General features: G+C 49.0%; 2 protein-coding genes across 3 annotated transcripts in view; both read right to left on the bottom strand.

The window, feature by feature from the left end:
* CHD5 (chromodomain helicase DNA binding protein 5) overlaps nucleotides 1-265 on the bottom strand; it is a 67,735-nt gene extending 67,470 nt beyond the window's left edge. For both annotated transcript variants that reach the window (XM_040263273.1, XM_040263272.1), the window contains exon 1: nucleotides 173-265. In XM_040263273.1, coding sequence (XP_040119207.1) covers nucleotides 173-251 — 79 coding nt within the window. In that variant the 5' untranslated portion in view covers nucleotides 252-265. The remainder of the gene's footprint in view (nucleotides 1-172) is intronic.
* A 5,003-nt stretch (nucleotides 266-5,268) lies between these two features.
* Nucleotides 5,269-12,574, bottom strand: RPL22 (ribosomal protein L22). Its single transcript, XM_040263280.1, has 4 exons — nucleotides 12,381-12,574; nucleotides 10,541-10,645; nucleotides 8,259-8,383; nucleotides 5,269-5,483 (listed from the first exon to the last, which is right to left on the bottom strand). The coding sequence occupies exons 1-4, from the start codon at nucleotides 12,390-12,392 to the stop codon at nucleotides 5,339-5,341; spliced, it is 387 nt and encodes a 128-aa protein (XP_040119214.1). The 5' UTR covers nucleotides 12,393-12,574; the 3' UTR covers nucleotides 5,269-5,338.
* Nucleotides 12,575-20,088: the final 7,514 nt, after the last annotated feature.

A 20,088-nucleotide genomic window follows, 5' to 3' on the forward strand; every position in this document is an offset into this window, starting at 1 on the left:
CCCAGCCCCGCGCCCTTGGCCGCGCGGCGCCAGCAGGGCGGGAGCGCAGCCCGCAGCCCGGCGCCCCCTCCCGCGCGCCGCCAGCGCTGCCTGCGAGGTCCAGACCCCGGGCCCAGCCGGTCCCCGCGCCCCCCGCCGCCCCGGCCCGGAGCGCAGCCGGCGCCCCGCTCACCTGACATCTCGTCCTCGTTCTCCATCTCGTCCGCGAACAGCCGCGGCAGCTCCTCCTCGGTGCCCAGCGGGCCCCGCATGCCCGGCACGGGGGGGAGGGGAGGTGGGCGCCCCCCCTCCCGCCGGGCGCGGTGCCAGCCTTAACCCGTGCGCTGCCGGACGGGCGCGCGCGGCGGGCGAGGCGGCCTCGGCGAGAAGATGGCGGCCGCCTGCCCCCCCCCCCCCCCCTCTCGACCCCCTTCTTCTCGGCCGCCTTCGCTCAGATCCCCGCAAAGCCCAGGCTGCTCCGCCCACCGCGCCCCGAAGCCCGAGTCCCGCAGCCGGCCGAGGTGGCGGCGGCAGAGCCGGCGGCACGGCGGCACGGCAGGGGGGAGGCACACATGCCCGGATTGTGACGTCCAGTCTGGTTGCTGTGGCAACCCCATCCCATCGTTCCGGCAGCGCGACTAGTTAACAGCAGAGAACAAGTTGGGGGGACTAGTCCGGAGCCTCCGGGTGCGGGGTGGGGGACCCGGCACTCCGGCAGGGGGAGCCGTCGAGGCGCCCGCTCGCCTGGGGACCCGACGGCCAAGCGGGCAGCTGGGACTCGGGCGGGCCAGGCCCAGTGGAGGGAAGGGCCGGCCCGCGCGTACCCGCAACAGGGCTCGCTGCCCCCGCCGCCCCCTCCCGGGATGGGTCCCCAAGGGCGCAGGGGCAGGGTCCTTGGAGCAGCGGGCAGCGAGCTTCCTCACTGCTCACACGCGCCCAGCCCCTGGTCGCCTCGCACCGAGCCAAACACGCTTCTATAACCCCCTTTGCAAAGAACATTCGAAGAAAAAAGCGTTCTGCACTTGGGGAAGGGCCGCTCTGGAGAGAGCGGGTCTGATTCCTCCAGAAAAATCTGCAGGCTGGCTCCTCCCTCACTCCACCGCACCCGACTCCCACCGCCCACGTATCCCCTCCCAAAACGCCCCTCCTGGCCGGTCCGCTTTAAATATATCCAGCCCCTCGGGGGTGAGGTGGAACCGCGTTCTCTGTGCCCAAAACTCCCGCTCAGAAGCGACACCTGTCGCAGAGTGGGAAGGAACCGCGCCACCAGTCCTCGGTTGTTAAAGGTGAAGATGGAGGCCAAAGCCCTCGGGAGCAAGACTGGAATTTTAAATAAGTGCTGCCAGTCTCGGCTGCAGCGAGTCTTAAAGCTACTCTAAGAACGCAAAAGTTTCAGCGAAGGACAGGCTGGCCGGCTTTCTATCCTGGAAGAACCCGGAACCCTCACCTCACTCCCTGGGGCCAGACATCTCTGGAGGAACCCACTGGAGACCCAGTGGCCCCAGGGACCCACAGGAACCACCTGACTCGGGAAGCCCAAAGCAGCTATGAGACGGTCTCCTCTCTGGCATCCACCTCTCTGGTCTTGGCTGAACACCTGCTTCCTCTGGGTGGACAGACACCAGTACCCATGCCACACTGGCATCACCAGGCAGCCTCACCCTTCCTGGGGCCTTTGAGGAGCCAGGAGAGTTGTGGGTGCTTGGCAAGGACTCCCAGTGCAAGACCTCCTGAGGAGGTGGCCTGAAGATGATAGATGGCACAAGCAAGGCTGGAAAGATGTGTCCCACATTTCTCCTCTCCCTTCCCATCTAATGGATTTCCAGTAAGCCTCATGCCAAAGCTCCTCTTCATTCATTCCTGGGCAAGGACAGGTCTGTCCAGCCTCCTGGACAAAGTGCAGGGAGCTGGGAATACCATCTCCTGAACTGCTTTTAAACCACTTTAGGAGAGATGTTGAATCCACCCTGGGCAGGCACCTTGCCAGGGTCAAGGGACAGGCAGGGAGGAGGTGGGCTAAGAAAGCAAGGGCTCCTCCCGGTCTCCTGAAGCTGTATTTCACCTCCTGGGCACCTAGCTGAGGGAGCCTCAATCACAGATGCCTCAGCAGGCCTGCATTTTCCCCAGCAAGGCTGCCTTCCTCTTCCCAGACCTCCTGTCTTCCTGAAAATTAACCATCCAGGAGAAAACCCTAAAAACTGTCCACCCTTTCAGCACCAGCCCTGCCCCCAGCCCTTCCCAGATGGAAGAATTAGGTCAGGGCACCTCCATAGGTCCCCTCTCCCACTGTAGAGAAGCTGGAACCTACAGTATTTCCCGTCACCAGAAAGCCCCTCACCACACAGGAAACATTAACTGTGGCTCCAGTTCCCAAGATGAGGCTGAGAAAGTCAGATATCTTTCAACCAAGAAAAGTTCTAGCTGCTTAATTTGGCAAATCAGAGTCGAGATGTTCGTCAGTCATCATCCTCCACCATAACTAGAGCAGCCCTTTCTGTTACTTGAGAAAAACCAGCACAACAAAGAAGATCCAGCACAACCAAAAAAAAAAAAAGATTATATTGGCTCTGTCCAAGGTTACCAAGCAAAGGCCATGGTACTGCCAAATCTGTGATTGTCTGGTCAGGGATCCACCTCCTAGGGGTGTGCCCCCTCACAGGAAAGGGTCAGCACAGGACCCTACATACAGCCTTGAGAAGTCTGGGGGCAAGTCAGAAGACGGGCCAGGCAGCAAAAGGGAGACAAAAGCAGACTGCCAAAGCCAGTTTCCAGGCTCCCCTGAGCCTATCAGTGGCTGGAGGACCATTATCAACTTACGGGAGTGCTGCCCACAAGAAACCAAGTGAGCCCTAAAAATGCTGAGGTCTAAATGCCCCATTAATTTTGACCAATTGTCTTAAATAAGTATTTGACATGATCAAACTGTCCCACTTTCTCCATGTCTGTGACACGTTTCTGAACACCACAGTGCTAGGCACCACTGATTAGCTGGAACTCATCTATTTTAACACCAGAATCCTCCTGAAATGCTGCAAGGATGACATGACTCAGAAAAGCACACCTTCACCACTGAAGGAGTCACGGGGTGTGTGTGTGTGGGGCGGGGGGGTGGTCCACAGGGGCCTTTGAAAGGAAAACAAAGTTAAACCTTTAGTTAAGAGCTGGTATTGATCAAGCCAAGGGTGAAGTGGAGTTGGAGTCAGCTGAGAACAAGACTGTACCAACTTCCTACTTCACTACCTGCACGAACTTAAATCTCAGCTTCAAACTCTCCATGACCTAATCTTTTCCTGTGCCTTGATCAGGCAGGTGAGTCACGAGGCAAGACAGATCAAAAGAAAATTGGTCTAAAATGTGGCCCAGGCCCAGCTGGTATAATGGGTGCCAAGTAATTCAAGTTCACATCACATCCATCAGAAAAAGTCATGTGTTTGCCAAGTTATTTCTCTGGCTCTGGGTCTGAAGAAATTCTACACGGAGAGTTTGGTTATAGTACTCTCCAGAACCTGAGGCACAGCAACGTAAGGTGAAGAAAGAGGGAATAAAATACACACGTTCTTATCAAACTTAATGAAGTTCAACGTAATTGCTGGTACAGCAGGACAACCAATTTTTTGTTGCTAAACAGATTGACATGCAATCCTTAAAAAAATCCTTGCACAATAATAGTAGCCATGTGTTAGCCACTTTAGTATGTGATCAGAAGTCAAAATACGAGTTTAAAAAGGCACAGAAAACCCAAATAGTTTCAATTTTATTACAAATTTTAAATCCTGGGAATAGTTTAAAAGAAAAAAACCTATATACTAATTTCAGCCCAGGGATAATTTTTTACAAACTAAGGTTTCTATAATGGAACATCAGTGCAACAAACAAGTACAATTTGCAAACCCAAGTCACAACCTTGTTAACAAAATTAATAATCATAGTAAGGGACAGTACCAAAGAGCTTCAGTTAAATTTGAAAGAAACCTTGCTTTCTCTAGAACAGAAACATGCAAATAATTCTGCTTCAAGAAATTTGCATAGAAAGAAAATGGTACTTTACCACAAATGAAATTGCAAACCCTCAATGTTAAATTCAACTCAAAAAGCACCAAATGTTAAACATTTCTAGCTATGCAACTAGCAAGAACGTAAGAATTGCAGGTGTGGAAATGAACCGTAGGCAAGCTCTGGAAAACCATGAATTTGTTATATCATCTTAAGACAATCCACTTTCCTGCAGGATGGTTTAGACTTAAGGAGGACACCTTAAGGTATCAGGTCCTCTTCTCCCTCTTGATTCTATCAGCGTCACATCGTTACAATCTTGTTAATACCTCGGATCACTAGCCTCTACACACAGGGAAACAGAACCCATTGTGGGAATGGTATGGTGGGCACAGTGCCTTCAATTTAGTCTGTAGAATGACATTAAGTCCAGCTGTGGCCTAAACGGCGAACGGCGTAAAGTAACTATTCCCTGGGCATCTGGACACTTCTCTTCAGCCTGAGTTGACTCCCAGCCCCTCCCCTTCACACCCAACCCCAAGACTCCAGAGCTCTGGGCATCAAAGAATTCCAATCCCAACCTATGTCTCTATCCCACAGATCCTCACCCTCTTCTGGAATCTCTACTACGCCTCATCTCCAGCTCCCCCTGCTGGGGTCAGAATGACAGTTCGCTGCAAAGACTTGCAGAAACAATTATTTTACAAATTCCTATAGTGTAGATCTTTCCTTAATCCAACACCTGGGACTTTTAAAAGAGCGACTCCCCAGACCCTTTCCTGAGGGGAAGCAGAATACAAGGCAACACTGAAAGGCCACATTTTATTTCCATGGGAAGAAAAAGGATTAGCATACATAGCAACCACGTGTATCAAGAGTAATTTGTGATCACAAAATGAAGACAGAATCACAAAACTGCCCCAGAACCCTGCATTTTTTCGACACTGCCACTTTCCCAAAAAGAGAACCTCAAAAGCAAGCTCCTGGTTCTGCCTGCAGGGAATCAGGAGTTGCCACGTTTGTATTCCTCAGTCTTTGAGAGGTACCAAATGGAACTGACTCACCCTTTTTGTGTAAAATAGTAATTGACTCACCCCCAATACCCACGCCCTCCTCCACCTGCTCAGTGTCACACAACAGTCAATTCCCTCGAAGGAGCCTTACCTCTGTTTTGCTATTTCTACCGTAAGAATTGAAATATTTAAGCAGAAAAAAAGTTTAATAACAAGTGAGAGGCAGCCCAAGTGAAGCCCTTTTACTATGATTTCCAATTTTGTTCAGTCCACACTGCAGAGATACAAGGAAAACCACCATTTCAGTTGATAAATTTTATTTAAGAACTTATACAAATATTCCAGATTGAGTTTTAATCCTCATCTTCCTCCTCTTCTTCATCTTGATTAATCTGGAAGTAACGCAATTCGTAACTTTCTTTGCTGTTAGCGACTACGCGTAACCAATCTCGTAGATTATTCTTCTTCAAATATTTTTTGGTAAGATATTTCAAATACCTGCAGAGAAAGAATACTTGAGAACTCCACTAGACACAAAACCTTCTTATATTCTGAAACACTGTAACTTTTATGAAACCTGTGCATTCAAAGTCACTACAATTCAAGGTATTTTCCCATGGTTCAAAATAATGGCAGTTGGGAAATACACCCAGTCACTGTTCTAAAGAGAATAAACATCATCCACATTTCTTCTAATTAACCTGGCCATAAAAATGAGAACAGATTAAGATGTGACCACTGTCCATGAAACAAGAGCCATCACCTATAAAATGGTTTGTAGTGACCACTGGGGAAAGAGATCAAGGTGGTCACTTAGAAGTTAAGCACACAATCTTAGTATCTTTTATTGAGAAACTGCTGGGTTCCTAACAAGCTCCAAGTACTGCGCCTCATTGACTAAAACCTCCTTTTGAGGTTGCTAGTTCCTGGGACCGCAGCTCAGGGCCATCAAATTCTCACTCCCACTTTGAGATGCCCATCTCCCAACCCCCCCCCACAACTGCCCTGACTCGAGCTGTACACTTAAGCACCTGGCCTCCTTAGTCCCCTCACCCAGTGGCCACCTGAGCCTGTGTGAGCTAAGCCTCAACCCCAAACCCTGCTGTCAGGAAACCATTCACGTAAAGGCAACAATGGCTCTTGTGCTGAACACAAAGCCCACAGTCCTGCTCTCTCATCCATCTGCTTATGAGGCCCTGGGGTTTATCCATTCTGGCATCTTCCCAGAACCGTAAAGAGGGAATAGAAGGTTCAGCAAACCCATCACTGGGCAAGTTAGTCTTTCTAGACCTCAGTGTCACCCTCTATAAAACAGATCTCAAGATACTCACCATCTCTTCAGACTGGTACAAGGACTAAATGAGATGCACTGGCAAACTCTGGCATTTTAGATGGACCAAGTGTTAACAAACCGAGAAACCCGACACCTCCAGGAAACAAACACTGTTCCACTGTGTTACTCACGTCAACCAAGCAATCTTCACAAAGATGTGAAGATCTCAGTTCAATTCTACCCACTTTTCCCTACATAAAAATAAAACAATTTGGTTGTTTCACCTACAAAGTATTCTCTTTTATTTCCATTTACTATTTCTACTATATTATATCCAGGTAAAGTGGATTAATTCAAAAGTTTAGGTGGCTTGAGTGTTTTTATAATAGAATACGGGGGGAAGCTAGGTTAAAACACAGAGGTTCAGAGATAAGCGAGAAATGTTCCACTGGTCCCTGATGGTCCAGTGGTTAAGACTCCAAGCTTCCACTGCAGGGGGCACGCATTTGATCCCTGGTCAAGAACTAGATCCCGGGTCAAGAACTGGATCCCACTTGGTGTGGCCAAAAGAACGTTCTAGATTAGGAGCCCCTTGAATGTTTCAAGAAAACATAGTTCTAACAGATCAGGTTCTTTTCCTTCCCTACTTGGCAAACAAGAGAAAGTCTGTGAAACTGAAGTGTTAGGAGACATTCTCACACTAGGTTAGGAGATTTGGAAACAGACCACAGGACTGCAGGCTCTTCCCTGTGAGCTCAGCAGAGGCTAGTGGGGCAGGTGTTAAGTACACCTTGGAAGCCCTTCAGTTATCCTGTCTCTCATGCCATCTGCCTTCTGCACACAAAAATAACACAGCCAGGCAGAAGGGGAGTAGTTCAGGGACTTCTCTGGCAGGCCAGTAGTTAGAACTCCATGCTTCCACTGCTGGGGGCCTGGGTTCAATTTCTGATCAGGGATTAAGATTCCACAAGTCACACAGCCAGGAAAAAAAGGAGTAATTCACTTAGCTTGAAAGTCATCTCTCTTTTTTTAATTTAAATTTTATTTTTTTTAATACCAAAAACATTTTGTATCAGGATAGTCAATTAACAATGTTGTGATAGTTTCAGATGAATAGTGAAGGGACCCAGCCATTTGCTGATTGATTTAGTTAAAAACATAAGCAAAGGGGAATTCCCTGGTGGTCCAGTGGTTAGGACACAGCACTTTCACAGCCAAGGGTAAGGGTTCAATCTCTGGTCTGGCAACTAAGATCCTGCCAACCACGTGGTATGGACAAAATAAATAAATAAATGGGCCTACAGGAATTAAATGAGGTGGCTTCAGTCTAAACTGAGACTTCTGATCCCTCATCTAATTCTGGTGGCATTTACAGGAAAAAAAAGCCTAGTGTCACTACAGTCCACAGGGTTGAAAAGACTGGGATACGACTTAGCAACTGAACAAAAGGAAAAAAAACAATTAAAATAAAAATGAAAGCTCTTCAAAGTGATCTAGAGGCAAAGGAAGGCTCACTTTTAAGAATACAGTCTAAGCAAGTCTGAGCATCTTTACTGCTGGAAATCCTTTAGCCCAAAGGTCCCCAAACCCCAGGCCATGAGACTTGTCTGGTCCAAAGCCTGACAGGAAGTAGGCCACAGAGCAGGATGTGAGCAGCAGGCCAGACAGCGAAGTTCCCCATGGCTTGTATTACTGCCAGAACCATTCCCCCCCGCCATGGAAAAACTGTCTTCCAGAAAACTGGTCCCTGGTGCCAAAAAGGTTGGGGACCACTGCTTTAGGCTGCGGAAAACTAAACTGCAGAAAACTACCAAGAGGTGAATACTTTTAACTACCACAGTAACATCCGTTCATTCACCACCCCTCACACTGGACACTGCTCCAGAAGTTAACAGAGGCAACCACAAAGCAAATGACTCTGCAGGGAGCAAGCTTCCTGGCCAGGGTGGGTGGGAACCTTAGCTGAGGACATGGACAAGTAACGCCTCTCCTTCCCATACCTTTTGGAAAAGGGCACCTCGGAAGTTACAGTAATCTTGCTCTTGCTTCTTTCGATTGTTACAACACCGCCACCCAGGTTGCCAGCTTTTCCATTCACCTTGATCCTCTCCTGAAGAAACTGCTCCTGTAAAAATCATCAAATGGACCAGTTAGTGAGGAGACTAGTTCACTCACATCACCAGCAAAACACTTTTCGATTTTCTTTAATTTCTCTTCTTCTGGTAAAGAATCCACCTACAATGTGGGAGACCTGAGTTCAATCTCGGGGTTGGGAAGATCCTTTGGAGAAGGGAAAGGCTACCCACTCCAGTATTCTGGCCTAGAAAATTCCATGGACTGTATAGTCCATGGGTTGCAAAAAGCTGGACATGACTGAACCACTTTCACACACTACTTATTTTTAATTTTTTGGCCACGCCACATGGCATGTGGGATCTTAGTTCTCTGACCAGGGATCAAACCCACAACCCCTGCATTGGAAGCATAGAGCACTAATCACTGGACCATACCAAAAGTCCCAAAATATTTTTTTTATACTCCTATCTCTAAGCATACAACTGGTTATATGTTCAGTCTCTGACTCTTGGGTCAAGGGTAAAGAGTAGACAGGAAACCTAGGCCCAAACTTACAACTGTAGATATAGGTAACCAAAATGGCAAGCAGCCTCTGAACCTAAGACATGTAAAGCACTGTCCTCGGTGTGATCGGAGAAAACAAGTCTTCAACCAAGCAGAACAAAAACATACAGCAACCAGAGCAATTACAGATCTATCTGCTGAGGGGGCAGGTGCACCAGCACTGAACAGCAGGAGGGACACTGGCCCAGAAGCCCAGAGATGGGACTCTGGGAAAATCCCAGAGGAAGCCTGGGCTGGTCATTCACCTCTTGGACCAAAAAGGAGGACTTTTATGGTTTTCTTGATACTGCAACGACAAGAAGGCCCTTCAGCTCCCATCCCTACAGTCCTCTATTTAAAACCTCCAATCTGGGGACTTTCCTGCTGGGATTAGGACTCTGAGCTTCCACTGTAGGGAACATGGACTCAATCCCTGGGCAGGGAACTAAGATCCCAAATGCTGCACGACACAGCCAAAAAACACCACCAATATACAGCATGTTAACTGTCGACAGGAGGTGTGACGAGGTCAGAAATCTTGACTTTCGTGTCTTAGACTCATAAACAACTCCTGTTTTCTATCCAAAGGAGGCACCTAAAAGGAAGACAGTCATACACACATATTGAGAGACAGTGGAGGGAATAATGACAGAACAGGGCCGTCAGACACAATGTGGAAGAAGCTACAAGTTAGGAGGGACAAGAGGCCACGGAGAAAAGCAAGAAGACAGAAGGAACACGGAGCCAGGGAGGGACCTCCTGCAGGCCAGGCCAGGGCCACGGCAGGCATCTACAAGAGGGCAGTCAACTACAGGCTACCCAGACACCACAGTTTGTAAGTCGTGGCCACAGGCAAAGCTGCTAATTTTTTAATGTGAAAATTATTCTTGTTGTAATGATATTAATCTTGGCAATAGTTGACCTCCGGAGACTGAAGAGAAAATGTCAACTTAGGGCTCTACACAACAGTATGTCTGAACTCCCCAAGCTCTGCTTGGCTATGGAGAGGAAAAGTGTAAAATGCCAAAACCAAGTTGCAGATTCCAAAATGCGGCAGTTGGGTTCATTTTTCTACAGGTGAAGTAAAGGAGTATTGGGGGATGGGGCCAACATGAGGGCAAAAAAATCAGTACAGAGCAAGGTCTGAAAAAAACCAAGCTACAATTACAAATCAGCAAGCAAGATATTTTCACACAAATACTGAAGCTCTGATGCTTAATACAAGAGAAAGCTCAAGGAGATGCTGTCCTCTGTCCAAGGCCCCAGAACCAAGCATCAGGCCCAGGGCACAGGCAGCCCCTGGGCCCAAAACATCAGTGTCAGGGCCAAGCTTACACCTAAACACACCTAAGTGCAGAGGAGATGCTGGATCCAAAGAAGTTCACCTGATAAATTTTAAGTAAAATCTTTTTGGAAACCGAAGAAGAAAACATGGCCCTCTGGCAGTGACTTGCTCCAGTGCATCTCCTTTACTCTTCACCACTGTCACACCCCTGAGAAAGCAAGGCTTAGAACCAGAACCAGACAGAGGTCCAGAGTCAAACCCAACAGCAAGAACTGCAGAGCAGCCTAAGCCTGCAAACAAACAGGCTCCAGTATGTCTTCTCAGCAATATCCAAAAGGGTTCACTCCTGTCCAGGGTGGCATCAGGGGGGTAACTTACAAAATTGGCGGCATCCATGATTCCATCTTCTACAGGGTGGGTACAGTCCAGAGTGAATTTTAGGACTTGCTTCTTTTTTTTGCCCCCCTTCGCCACAAGCTTTTTCTAAGGAAAGGATACAAATGATGAGAGAGAAAAAGGCATAACCAGTCAAAAACAAAAAAAATTAACAGAAGTGGAAAGACCAGAGTTGTAAAAGTACACACAAATGCAAAAACCATGGGATTCTGTTCCCTGCAAGGGCGCCAAGGACGGAGGATGGATAACACTCAAGATGCTGCTCTGGGGTCATGCCTTCTAGAAGAGGAAACTCATTACAGCACTCTTTTCCCACTTACACTTTCCAGCATCCCTAGTTTCCAGCGGAATAATGGAAGGTCTGTTAGCTTAAGAACTACAATAAAAGAAACGTTTCCTTTTATTCACTCTAAAATTTCCAAAATAAAGAAACACTCACTTGTTTTCGTCCAGGATTAAGGCACAGGCATGAAAATGCCTTGCATACCTAAAACAGTTTTAATCTGAATTGAATACATCTCGTAACTTTTCCGACTCAGGGGCAATCCAGTTTATGTTTTTTCCTTCGTCCTGTCTCATCTACTTTCTCAGGACAGTGACCAGAAACACACGTCCTAGCAGTCCATCTAACCCCAAATGGAACAAGGGTTTAGCTAAAGGTTCTAATTACAAGACTGTTGACAATTTCTGGTCTTTTGACTGATTTAATCTCTGAATGAGCACTTTCAAACCACCAGTTTAGCTACAAGGTTCCAGCTCCTTGATTCTCACAAAGATCCTTATATAAATATTCTCCCTCTACAAATTCCAACTCCAATTAAAAAAAAAAAAAAAGCACTTGGACAACATACTTACCTGTGGTTGCAAGAACACATTTCACATCCTTTCCTGTCTCAAAGAGCTTCACCTAAAACTTGTATTAACTGGATGAATTTTTCAAACACTTAGGCTTCGACAAAAGTCACTCCTTCCTAAGATGTCTTTCTAGTAACAATCAAAGGGGCTGCCGGCAGGATATGGGCCCCATACCCCCCACACCATGGTTTTAAATCAAAAACATACAAACGCCTAAAAGCATTAAAGGCCCACCCAGGCAGAAAGCTAGAGATGAGCCCAAACTGTTAATAAAGGTGTCCCAACAAAGAAGGGTAGGGAAATTTTCTCCAAGTAACCTGGGAGGAGACCATCTGCAGCCAGTGACATGAGGGCGCCACACGGCCCAGGCTCAGCCTGGCCGACACAGAATCCAACTGGGCCCTCGCCGGACACCAGAAAGGGTCTGCAGAGCTGCGCCCTGAAGATCTAACTTCCTCCGGAGACACGAAAGGGTTCTCTAGCCCAGGCCTCCTCGTGAAATCTGGCCAGCGAGGCCTCCGTTCGCGGACCCTGCCACTGATCCCGAGTCCCGGAATAGGCTTTCCGGTTGCGCACGGTCCCCGAGAGTGGCAGGTCCCCTCCTTCTCCTCCCTCCGCCCAGGTAACCGGGCCCAGGCCTCTGCTGCCTTACGCCGGCTCTAAGGATCGCTGACCAGCCCAGGCTGCAATCTCAGTCCCCCAGTTCCCTGCTGACCACAGGCAGGAGCCCAAGCCCGATCGGCGGCTTCCGAAAGCCCCAGATCTCCCCCTAGAGCCTCGGGCCGCGGCCTCCTCCGCCCACAACATGCGAGGATCGGCGGCCACGCTGGCTCACTCCGGCCGGCCTGCTAGCCAGGCCCCGGTAGGACGATGCTGAGCGCCGTCCGCCAAGAGCCAGGTAGAGGCCGAGCCGGTGAGGCCCACGTGCCTCCCCCAGAGCCGAGGCCTCACGCGGAGCCATACTAACCACAGGCGCCATGGCGGCAGCGGAGGCAGAAAGGGAGGTGAGCGAACTACGCAGACGCAAAGAGGCCGCAGCGCGCAGAGCACGCAGGGCTCAGGCCGTACTAATCTCTCCGCCACGCCCCTCGGTAGCCACTGTTTCGCCCCGTTCTGTACTCTCGGGGAGCGATTGTTTTTACCTGAATGCAAAAACCCATCGTCCCACGCCCCTCCCACCTAGTATTGTAGTGGGAGGGAGGAAGCGGAGTAGCCTGTCCCACTGCGAAGGATCGGAGGGGGGAGCCTGACTAGACGAGCCCGAAGAGTATTTTAAATAAAGGGGTTCGCTCTACTTTTGACAGTCTTTAAAAAAATGAATAAGGAGATTTAATAAACCATCAATAAACCAGGTAGTGGGATGGGAATCGAACCCTCTAACTTGGGGAAGTGAGGCCTAATTTGGGGTCCTAATGTCCGAGAGCACTTAGCTTCTTCCTACCCAAAGTCCCAGTCAGGAAGCGGGTGCGCAGGGGCTGCCTCCCGGTGCTAGCCCTCTAGGCTGCAGTCAGGTACACTCTCCACCACCTCAGGCTCAAGCTGCCCATCCTCGGATCATCCTGTCTCTCCAGCTCATCTCTTCTGGTGCGTACTAAGCCGCTTCAGTCGTGTCCGACTCTCTGAGACCCTATGGACTGTAGCCCGACAGGCTCCTCTGTCCGAGGGATTCTCCAGGCAAGAATTCTGAAGTGGGCCCACCCAGGGATCGAACCTGAATCTCTTAGGTCTCCTGCATTGGCAGGCAGGTTCTTTATCACTAGCGCCATCTGGGAAGTCCTTCATCCCTTCTAGTTTCCCCGCTTCAAAAATTCGTCTGCCAGCGCTCCCCATACTGACATGCAGACAGGAATCACCTGGGGATCTCATTCCAGATTCCACTTTCCGTGGGGCTCATTGGCCTGAGATTCTGCGCTTCATGAGAGCCCCCAGGAGATGCTGCTGCTGCTGCTAGTCCACGGACCAAAGTTGAGTGGCAAGGGGTCTTCATCCCCAGACCTACCGTTCCACTCACTGGACTACTTTCAGTCCCTCATGTCCTTGCTGTTAGGGGAAACACTCACTGGAACCGCCCACTTTAGCCAGGCACCATAGTAATTATTTGCATGATTTATTGTATGAGATGACATCCTGGTAAAAACAAAACTAACAAGCCACCACCAACCAGAAGAATTTCGGGTAAGTCAAAAGGAGACACCATGTATCCTACCAACCTCCCAGAATCCTCCTTGCTGGAATCCATCTTGGCTGAGTGATGCATGTGCCACCAGGAAGGACCCTCAATCAGAGTGATTGAGTGATTGAGATCTGAGTGTTTCAATCAGTAACAACCCAAAAACTAGTCCCGTCACCGTAAAACCCAAGACTGCAAGCCATGTGGTGGAGAAGTCCTCCTGGGTTCCCTCACTCTGCTGCTCTCTGCCCGGGCACCCCTTCCCAATAAAGTCTCTTGCATTGTCAGCACGTGTGTCTCCTCAGACAGTTCATTTCTCAGTGATAGACAAGACCACTCTCTGGCCCTGGAAGGAGTCCCCCTTCCTGCAACATTACGAGTTCCAGTCCAGGGTCCTGCATTATAATCACTCACTTGCTCACGCCCTCCAGTCCCTGCATCCACCTGCCATGTAGTCACCTATCAGAAGCCCAAGCCTAGCTTACAGTGGTGTTAGGATACTCTCCATGCTGAGTACTCTAGGTGTACCTTCAGTCCTACTCTGCCAGTTAACCAAGCTCCAGACCCACTTTGCTATTCTTTTTTTTAATGATATGTATTTATTTGTGTTTGGCTGTGCTGGGTCTTCTTTGCAGGCTTTTTTCTCTAGTTTCGGGGAGTGGGAGCTACTCTCTAATTGGGGTGTGCAGGCTCCTCATTGTGGTGGCTTCTCTTGCAGTGGAGCAGAGGCTCTGGGGCACATGGGCTTCAGCAGTCGCAACACGTGGACTTGGTAGTTTTGACTCTTGGATTCTAGAGCACAAGCTCAGGAGTTGTGGCACATAGGCTTAGTTGCTCCTCAGCATATGGAATCTTTCCTGATTAGGGGTTGAACCCTGCATTGGCAGGTGGTTTCTTTACCACTGAGACACCAAGAAAGCCCCCACGCTGCTCTTGCTGACTGCAAACCACATTTCTGCTTTGCCAACTGGCTCTGGTCAGGTTCTTTCAACAGGGGCCTAGAGGGAAACTGCCGGCTGGAGGAAAAAGAAGAGACTTGTCTTGGTTTACTTCCTGCTTGTTCCTGTCCTGTTGGTGTCACCTCCTCCTGCTGCTTCATCCTGGTAGCAGCGGTTGGAAATTCCAGAAACCTCAGATGAATCCAGTTGCAGTTATTCCAACACTTGTAGAACCAGCCTCCTTGTCTTCTCCCCAACACCAGCTGAGCAGTGCCCCCTTCTCAGATATCAGCTTCCTGAGCCCCCTCCTTCAAGTGTCTACATTCTAATAGGATCATCCTAGGAGTGCCAGTTACTTCCTGCAGTTCAGCTAGAGTTCTTATTTCACCCCTCAGGTTACCTAGTTCACAAACCTTTGTACCTGATTAACAATCCTTAGTGTGCTTTTTCCTGAGTGACCTGACCCCTCTCTTAACTTAGCAAGCCTTGGGGCTGCCTGCCAGTCCTCTAAGTAGTTTTTTTCATACCTCTGGCCAGAATGCCAGCTCCTCACCCCAAAACTTTCCTCTCAACTGATGACCTCCGTTGCTCTCTTTTTGAAAACACAGAAGCAATCCAAAAAGAATTTTCAGGTACACCCACCTACACACCTACCCATCCAGCAACATCTTTACCCTACTCTGCCTTCCCTCCTGTTACTATGGAAGAAGGGTCATAAGACCCCCATCCGAGGTCAACCCCGGCACTAGGGCACTCACCTGGCATACTTCCACTTACTTGAGGACACTACTCCAATAGCCCTTACCCCAACCCCATGAAATCATCAATGTATCCTTTCTTCTGGATTTTTTCCCATCAGCACTTATCCATTCTTTAAAATCTCCCATCTTAGGACTTCCCTGGTGGTCCAGTGGTTAAGAATCTACCTTCCAATTCCGGGGGGGCGCCCCGCCGGGGGCAGGGCGGGTGCGCAGGTTTGATTCCTGGTTGGGGAACTAAGATCTCACAATGCCTCGGGGCAACTAAGCCCACATGCTGCAACTACTGAGTCTGTACCACAACCCGAGAGAAGCGGCGCACTTCTCTCAGCTGAAGGAACAAAGTTCCTCCTGCTGCAACTAAGACCCCAAGAGTTGTATCCAACTCTTTGCAACCCCATGGACTATACAGTCCATGGAATTCTCCAGGCCACAATACTGGAGTGGGTAGCCTTTCCCTTCTCCAGGGGATCTTCCCAACCCAGGGATCGAACCCAGGTCTCCCTCATTGCAGGAGGATTCTTCACCAACTGAGTTATCAGGGAAGCCCAAGACCCAGTGCAGCCGAAAATAAATAAATATTTTTTAAAAGTTGACTGCTAATCCTATAAAAATATAATAATTAAAAAAAAACCCTCCCATCTTAAAACAGAAAAAGCAGTCTCTCAACCCGCAACCATTTCCTGTCACATACCACCCCTTTTGTCTCCTGTCTGCTGTGTACTGAATGTTTGTGTCCTTCCAAATTCATAAGTGAGACCCTAGTCCCCAAAGTGATGGTGTTTGGAGGCAAGTCCTCTGGGAAGTAATTAGATTTATAAGCAATCATGAGAGTGGGGCTTCATGATGGGACTGGCAAAGAAGACACCTGAGATCTGTCTTGCCATGCCAGCCACAGAGAGAAGAGAGCCGACAACAAGCCAGGAAGAGTGGCTGCACCAGGAGCCCCATCTGTCTACACCTGATCTCAGGCTTCCAGCCTCACAACTGTGAGAAATTTCTGATAAACCAGAAATTTTGATATTTTTGTTATGGCCAATTTCCTTGGAAGTTTCCTCTGTGCACTGTCACTTTCTCTCCTCCTGTTTCCTTTTGAACCCTCTTAGGGCGGGGCGGGAGGGGAGGGAGGCTTTTCACATAGACACCCCCACCAGCCACCAGGACAGCTCTCATCAAGGTCACTGGTGATGTCCTCCTGTTAAGAACTGGGGTTAGGTCCTGGTCTTCCTGCTTCTGTTAGCATCTGATACCAGAGGTCACTCGTCCTTGGTGACCCTTCTTCCCTGGGTCCCCAGGACCGCAGTCTCTCCTGGTTCTCCTTCCACCTCTGGCCACTCCTCCATCTCCTTGCTGCTCTCTCTCCTCCTCCCTGGACCTGAAGGTCTACAGGAAACAAAGCCCCTCTCGTCTTTATCTACACTTGACCTTTGCCATGCTCCAAACACATCTTTTTTCTTTTTTCTTTGGCCATGCCACAGGGCATGCAGGATTTTAGTTCCCTGACCAGGGATCAAACCTGCATCCCCTGCAGTGGAAGCGCAGTCTTAACCACTGTTCCACCAGGGAAGTCCAGACACATAACCTTAAATATGACTCCCCAAGTCTGTATGTACAGCATCCAGCATAGACTCCTCTCTAGTCTAGAAGGTCAAGATGACCACCTTCACTCCAAAGATGCAACCCTCAACTCTACGTGCCCTTGCCCCCACTCTCCATCCTCAGCCTCACCCCAATCCTGCATCCCTTCCTCTCCACCCACATTGGTCTTCCTTTCCTTCCTTCACATTTATTCCAACTTCTGGGACCTTGTGCTTGCCATTGGCTCAGCTTTGAACTCTTCCTGGCTTTTCTTGTGTCTCATTTCTTCTCATCCTCCAGGAGCTCTGCCCATCCATGGTTATCTAGTGTGTCTTCAGCTCCACATCCTCCCAGCTGCCCTCCATCACATCATCCCAATTCTTAACTCCAGAGTATTTAACATAGTCTGTCCTTGTTGTATTTGTTGATTTGTGTGTTGGTAAACCTGGTTTGTCCATTTCTATGTATAGGGCCCATGGTGGATGCTCAGTAAATATTGATACTAAAATAGTAAGGCTGTAAGGTGGTCAGGATTGGTGACTCAGATGGTAAAGAATCTGCCTGCAATGCAGGAGACCCGGGTTCAATCCCTGGGTCGAGAAGATCCCCTGGAGAAGGGAATGGCTACCCACTCCAGTGTTCTTTCCTGTAGAATTCCATGGACAGAGAGGAGCCTGACTGGCTCTAGCCATGGGGTTGCAGCCAGGACACAACTAAGCAACTGACACTTTCACTTTTTTAAAAAATGGTCAGGATTAGTTGAGATAATACAAGTAAAAGAACTTTGAATAATACCTTGACCTGTAAACACTGGCCACTGTTACTATGACTTGGAGCACAAGGGCTAGAGAGGACTGTTTTAGCATTAACTTAGGCAAGTTGATAGGGAGTCCAAGGCTCCTTTAAGGAGGAAGTGAACATTCTTGTTCCAGTTCTTTTGCTTTAGTCACATAGGCTGCACAAGCAATAATGTGTCTTGCTCATGCTTTCCTTAAGCCTTGTGTAACAATGTATCTTGCCTGAGAGCTGGCTTTTCTTTAGATCTGGAGCTAATCATTACAGAGCAATAACACATCTTACTCATGGGTATGTTTTACTTAGGCTCTATGTTAATGATTATAATTGTAACAAATCTTGCCTGGGAACCTGTTTTCTCAGCAACACTGTATCTCTCCCAGAGGCATGTTGCCTGGAACCCATTCTCCCTGGCTAATCTTGTGTCAAATAGGAAAAGGAGTAGTCAAGGCTGTATATTGTCACCCTGCTTATTTAACTTATATACAGAGTACATCATGAGAAAGGCTGGACTGGAAGAAACACAAGCTGGAATCAAGATTGCCGGGAGAAATATCAATAACCTCAGATATGCAGATGACACCACCCTTATGGCAGAAAGTGAAGAGGAACTAAAAAGCCTCTTGATGAAAGTGAAAGAGGAGAGCGAAAAAGTTGGCTTAAAGCTCAACATTTAGAAAACAAAGATCATGGCCTCTGGTCCCATCACTTCATGGGAAATAGATGAGGAAACAGTAGATACAGTGTCAGACTTTATTTTGGGGGGCTCCAAAATCACTGCAGATGGTGACTGCAGCCATGAAATTAAAAGATGCTTACTCCTTGGAAGAAAAGTTATGACCAATCTAGATAGTATATTCAAAAGCAGAGACATTACTTTGCCGACTAAGGTCCGTCTAGTCAAGGCTATGGTTTTTCCAGTGGTCATGTATGGATGTGAGAGTTGGACTGTGAAGACGGCTGAGCGCCGAAGAATTGATGCTTTTGAACTGTGGTGTTGGAGAAGACTCTTGAGAGTCCCTTGGACTGCAAAGGAGATCCAACCAGTCCATTCTGAAGGAGATCAACCCTGGGATTTCTTTGGAAGGAATGAGGCTAAAGCTGAAGCTCCAGTACTTTGGCCACCTCATGCGAAGAGTTGACTCATTGGAAAAGACTCTGATGCTGGGAGGGACTGGGGGCAGGAGGAGAAGGGGACGACAGAGGATGAGATGGCTGGATGGCATCACGGACTCAATGGACGTGAGTCTGAGTGAACTCCGGGAGATGGTGATGGACAGGGAGGCCTGGCGTGCTGCGATTCATGGGGTCACAAAGAGTTGGACACAACTGAGCAACTGAACTGAACTGAATCTTGTGTCAAAGTTATCTCAGGATGTATGGCTTGGGAAAGGGTCTGGTAAAACTTTCAGTCTTGAGGTATTCTTTTTATCTATTTTCAGCAGCCAGCTCAAAAGTGTATAATGCCCTGCTCAATCTAGCAAAGTGGGTACTCTTCCTACCCTCTTCTGATATCTACATCAGAAGCTTTCTCTGTCCTTTCATTTCATTTAAATATTTGCTGCACAAAGCTCTGAGTGACTGAGACTGCATCTTTGGTTCTGGAATGAAACCTTCTTCAGAGACCACAAACTCGACACCTACCACCATAAGCTATCAACCCTGAAAAGAATAGGTATTTCCTGCCTAAAATTCACTTCCTTTCTTCTCCCTTGCAAACTTCTACTCATCCTTCAAAACCCAGCTAGAATATTATCTCCTAGTTTTTTCTGATTAGTAAGATTTAATTGAGCACCTTCCATGGGTCAGGCTGTGGCTTGACCCTGATTTCCGGGACGGAGTGGGGTGGGGGTGGGGCGGTGGCGGGAGCAGAGACGGGGCTGCTCTCCAGGAGCTCAGGATGGCATGTGCAGAGAAAGCAGGCAATTTGGAGAAAATCACCCTGCGTGAAACAAGTATACGGCAGCCCAAGAAAGGCAGAGGGGCCCAGATGGAAAGGCTCAGCGAGTCCTCTCTCGCTCTCTCCCTCCCAAACCTACCTCTTCGTGGGGGCACTCCGCTGCTGATGGGGCTGGGGTCTTAATTATTTGGAGGCTTGGGACGTGCATTTCACTTCATTGAAATCTGCCCTGATCACCGGGCGGTCCCCCTTTCTAACCCACCCCGAGGCTCTGAGAGGTCGGAAACTTGGCCGGGGGCCCCCAACCTGCCAAACGCAGCCCTGGCATGCCAAGCCCTCTCACGTGCCTCCCAAGCCAATGGGTGGGAGGGGCGGCTGCTGCTCTCGGGCGCCCTCAACTGGCCGTTGAGGAAATAGGACCTCGCAGGCAAACTCCTGTCCCGGCCAAGTCCGACCCGACACAGCCAGCCTGGCCGGGGGGCCATACACCCCTGAGGAGCCGGCAGCCAGGGCCCTCGGGCTCCGCTCTGTGCGGC

Source organism: Oryx dammah, unplaced genomic scaffold (assembly GCF_014754425.2).
Source record: "Oryx dammah isolate SB20612 unplaced genomic scaffold, SCBI_Odam_1.1 HiC_scaffold_21, whole genome shotgun sequence".
Taxonomy (NCBI): domain Eukaryota; kingdom Metazoa; phylum Chordata; class Mammalia; order Artiodactyla; family Bovidae; genus Oryx; species Oryx dammah.